Source organism: Centroberyx affinis, unplaced genomic scaffold (genome assembly GCF_046629955.1).
Source record: "Centroberyx affinis isolate AG114_WGS23_722 - 3 ecotype Tasmania unplaced genomic scaffold, CSIRO-AGI_Caff_v1 ptg003983l_1, whole genome shotgun sequence".
NCBI classification, from domain to species: Eukaryota; Metazoa; Chordata; class Actinopteri; order Beryciformes; family Berycidae; genus Centroberyx; species Centroberyx affinis.
In genome coordinates, this window is record NW_027281801.1 from 67,501 (window position 1) to 72,729 (window position 5,229).

Sequence of the window (5,229 nt, forward strand, 5' to 3'; positions counted from 1 at the left end):
TCTCTCTCTCTCTCTCTCTCAGTATGATTCATTGGTCATAAACATTATGGTGTCTCCTGGTAAACACGGAGCAAAGGGCAGAGAGAGATAACAACAATATCTGAAGCCTGAGGATTATGCAGTAGTCATGGAAAAAACTCCAATTTTGATCAGTTTCATGCTTTAAAGTGGTGATTTGCATCATCCACTATGGGTTTAGTCAGTTGCCCTATATGGTCTGTCAAAGCCTTCCAAAAACGATACTTTTTTTTAAATAGCTGTGTTAAAAATAATTTTTCTTCCTATAAAGTAAACTTTTTTTATGATTCAAAGTTTTCATTCAATGGCAGTAATATGTTTCCTGATGTTTAAAAGGCCCACTGTGATGCCACCTAAAAGTGTGTGACACCTACACTAGTGGTTGTTAAGTAGGTCACTATGGGTGAGTTTACTGTAACCCCACCACAGTGTTAATCTATCTATCTATCAGTGTTAATCTATCTGAGTAGATAGTGAGGCGGATATCCTCCATATACTGTACCTGTGCAGCCACACCTGGGTCAAATAGTTTTTGCAAATAAAACCTCATGGAGTACCAAATTGATGCGGTTTGACACGTAAAACAATATAATGAGTGATGCTAATTTGCAAATACTAATTAAAGCAGGAGCGTAACTGCTACATCATGCCCTCTGTTCTTCTGCAGAGGGCAAACTGGAGCCTTGAATTCAATCTTGACAGTGCTTCAGACTACTTGTAATGTAATTTGATACTTTGAATCATTCTGGGCAGGTGCACTTCTGAGATTAAGCTCAAAGATTTGACATCCGATCTGACAAAACTGTTATGTATACTTTCTTTTTAAATATTCAACCCCTAAAGGTTCTTTTGAAAAAAATAATAATAACGCCACACAAGCAACATTGACAGATCATTATGTTTTCATTCTCTTTTCATTCTCCTTGCAGGATCAGCTACACAGCAGCGTCCCTGCAGCTGGTATTTGGTGTCTTGCTCAAGGACACTTCAGCAGACGGGATGTTTGAACCCGGGCGATCCCGTTTGAAGGACAGTTTCTCTAAAGCCACTCTGCAACCTGCAAATCCCCTAACTCCGTTGCTTTCTCAAGCGCAAAGGACTTGATGGTAAACAGCAGTATATTCTGCATTAACCCCTAACCATCACTACACTAACATCACCTGTAGGGGGTGTTGCAGCACTGGTCTCACTTTAGACCCCCACACCACCCACCCACCAGCACCTCCAGCACCTCCAGCACTACCAGCACCATCACTTTACCTGTATCTGCTGTTTTCCCCACTGGGAGACTGGATCCACTGGCTGGATATGCGCCGCACATCTGGGAGAGGAGACGTGGAGAGACAGAGCGAGTTTGTGTTTTCATTCTCAACTATTTTATTCTACTTTCACCCACTGAAATCCAATTTACATGACTGTTTTGACAATGCGTCGTTCCTGCGTGGTGCTTGTGACCTTTATAAAACTGTTTCCATTTCATCACACAGTGCTTGTTTTTACGTTGGTGTTTGTTTACCCGTCTGTGTTTGGCTGAGTTTGAGCCCCAGTGCCCTCTCCGAACAGATGCTGCTCACCGCGGCTGTCGCATCACTACGACCCTGGCTCTGACTCACCATCACATGCTGCCCGATGCAACTCGTCTCCCGTTACTATATTTTCTGCCGTTTTGTTTTTGTCTGACGCGCAAACGCAGGGGCGCGCTGCTGGTGATGGGAACACTTTGGGACGATGCGCCTGGAGGATCCTAATGGTTCATTTTTCCCAAAGCACTCAACTGCTGCTGGCACACACAAGCAGAGAGGATGCGGGATATAAATTCTCTTTGAGTTTGATACTTTTTCTCTTGGACTATACTTTATAGACAATAGGTGTTTGTGCTTTGTTTTTTCCTGCTGCATTTGTTTTGATTGGAATACACCTCCGCATAAATTTCGGCTGGCCGATGTGTATTTGCAGATATCCAACATGTAATTGTTTTGTTACATACGCCTACTCTTCTTTTGGACAAGTGCTTTTAGCACCTAACACTGTTTTGCCACTTCAGAGAATGCGTATGGCAGATGAAGTGGATCATTTAGACAGTGTGCTAAAATAACCTGATATTCTTGTTGGAGTCTGGAGAACAATCTGTTGGAGAATCTCAGACGTCCTTTCAAAGTTCGGAATTGTGATTTCCAGTCCATTTCTCCTTCACAGTGACCCGAGGTTACACAAGATTGTTTACAGGGCGCGCAAAGCTCCGACTTTTACGCACGGCTAGACAACCTTTACCATCAGCTCCGCCAGTCAAAGTAGTGGTGATGGGAGGAAAGGACAGCGTCAAGGGGCTTGAGGAGTCCCAGACTCGGGGTGTCTTTAACAGTCAGGGCCAGCCGTGGCCCCGTGAATGACCGTGCGGCGACAGCATGCCCTCTTGGCCCAATCGCTCGGAGTGCCTCTCCCATAACTGCAGCTGGGAAGAGACCCACAACGCCACAAGGAACGGTGACCTTGTTCTGCCTCCTCTCAACTACTACTCAATCCCTCTTCTCACGGCCATCACCGTCGCGTGCACGCTGCTGTTTCTGGTCGGGGTGGTCGGTAACGTCATGACCATCCTGGTGGTCAGCAAGTACCGGGACATGCGCACCACCACCAACCTGTACCTGTGTAGCATGGCGGTATCCGACCTGCTCATCTTCCTTTGCATGCCACCCGACCTCTACCGCATGTGGCGGTACAGGCCCTGGCGCTTCGGGGACGCGCTCTGCAAGCTCTTTCAGTTTGTGTCCGAGTCGTGCACGTACTCCACCATCCTGAGCATCACCGCTCTGTCAGTGGAGCGCTACCTGGCCATCTGCTTCCCGCTGCGGGCCAAGGCCCTGGTCACCAAGAGGCGGGTGCGCGCCCTCATCCTTCTACTCTGGGCAGTGTCTCTACTGAGCGCCGGACCCGTGTTTGTCATGGTGGGAGTGGAGCGGGACTACATGGGGCCGCCACACAATTCTAGTTCGGGGTTGAACGAGTCTGACCTCTTCCTGGAGGCCGGGGACACCCGGGAGTGTAAGATGACACACTACGCCGTGGAGTCGGGTCTGATGGGGGCCATGGTGTGGTTGAGCTCCGTTTTCTTCTTCATGCCGGTATTCTGTCTGACGGTGCTCTACAGCCTCATAGGCCGCCGTCTGTGGCAGAGACACAGGGAGACAAATATCGGCTCCCGCGTGGCGCACCGGGACAAGAGCAACAGGCAGACCATCAAGATGTTGGGTAAGGTATTCACATTTATCCTGAAACGTTCACATAGAAATTCTGGTCAAAACTGCTGGTTTGCACTGGAAAATTCCATATGGTTAGTCTATGTGTTCATTCAATACGCATAGTTTACGCACAGCCATTCACTTGGATAGGCTATCTGTATGTATGATTTCAACATATAAATAGCCATGCAATTTACCAGTGTTGATGAATATGTCTAGACATTGGCCTACTGATGATGTAATAGTAATAAATCAACAAAGCTGCACGCTCCAACCAGCAGGGTCTTAGCCTGCTGTTATTGTGGCATTTGTCGATTGCTCATCAGGGAGGTGTGAAAGTCAGTGTGAAAAGTGTGAATATCAAACCTGTACGAGTAGAACAAGTTTTGGATTAAGACTTAAATATAGTAGAAGAAAGGTATCCAGGAATGGTTTTACTGGCAGGGATAGTTCTCAGTTAAAGCTCCATTGCTCCTCCTCATCTCTCATATATGACTTCCTCTGCATCCTCCAACCCTCTCCTCCTCCTCCTCCTCCTCCTCCTCTCTCCAGTGGTGGTGGTGCTGGCCTTCGTCCTGTGTTGGCTGCCGTTCCACGTGGGTCGCTACCTGCAGTTCCGCTCTCTGGACGCTCCGTCCCCGCTGCTGTCGGTTCTGTCCGAGTACTGCAGCTTGGTGTCCGTGGTTCTCTTCTACCTGAGTGCCGCCATCAATCCCATCCTCTATAACACCATGTCATGGAAGTACCGGGGCGCAGCGGCGCGTCTCTTCGGCCTGACTGACAGCCAGCCGCCCCGGGGACGCACCGCCAGCACCGTGAAGGGAGAAGGCTCACCCGGCTGGACGGAGTCCACAGTCAGCCTCTAAACACCTGACTGTCTAAGAGTCTGGATGATATAAATTAGAAGACCATTTGTGTCGCGGAAGCTCAGAAGTTGGGAACACTGACCCCACCAGCCATTATTTTCTGTCAGTGGTATTCAGGCTGATAAACTGCTGCTAGATGTGAGCTTGCCTTGGACTGTGCGGAACAGAGGATGAAAAGAGTGAGTCACAAAAGCTGCAAGCCTCTATTCAGTTTTCACACTGTACACCAAAAGAGCATTCCTGGTTCATTTTTTGTTGGATTATTTCAGCAAGTGCCATCATGCTATTCATACAGCACATTCAGAAGCATTTGAACAGCACGATCAGTGGTATGCAGATTTATAACTCACTGTAGCCTGAAGTGCGTACATTGATTCAAATGTGAACAAAATACGCAACACACGCACGCACACGAGCACACGCACGCACACACGCGCACACACACACACACTCGCACACACATAGCTATGATTACAATTGCCTTACATTGTATAAATAATATTCTGGATGACAAAGAAAGCACTGTAGAACTTGTGGCACTGCTCTGTACTCCATTAAAGAGGGGCAGAGGTGCAGTGTATGTGTGTGTGTGTGTGTGTGTGTGTGTGTGTGTGAGTGAGTGTGTGCGTGCGTGCGTGCGTGCGTGTGAGAGAAAGAGAGAGAGAGAGAGAGCATGTGTGCATATTTGTGTGTGTGAGGTGTCATGTTTTTTTGGTGTGATGTATGTTGCCAGTGTATTTACCTCTACTTAATGTGTCTAAGTTGTATGTTAAACAGAGAGTTGGAGAAAGAGAATATGTTCCTGATGTTTTAGTTTTGACAATTTGTTCTCATGCTGAATGCCCTGTCTCTTGCTCATGCATGTCCATGCTGTGTTGTATGCTGCCAAACTGGGCCAGTGGAACTGGAATGAATAGAATGGGCATTCCTTTTCAAATCAACATTCATTTAGTCATTTACAGCAATGGTTTTCAACAATTCTTTGCAATACATGTTTTTTTCTTGTGAAATAATGAATATTATGCAGATGACAAGATTTGTAACACTAATTGAAGCAAAGTTTCACTTTCGTAATTAGATCCAGGATACACTATGTGCTTAATTAG

At 46.9% G+C, this 5,229-nt stretch overlaps 1 protein-coding gene across 1 annotated transcript; it reads left to right on the top strand.

The window, feature by feature from the left end:
- The first annotated feature begins 2,423 nt into the window (after positions 1-2,423).
- LOC139663328 (growth hormone secretagogue receptor type 1-like) lies at positions 2,424-4,123 on the top strand. Its single transcript, XM_071541965.1, has 2 exons — positions 2,424-3,267; positions 3,810-4,123. Exons 1-2 carry the CDS (start codon positions 2,424-2,426, stop codon positions 4,121-4,123), a joined length of 1,158 nt encoding a protein of 385 aa, XP_071398066.1.
- Positions 4,124-5,229: the final 1,106 nt, after the last annotated feature.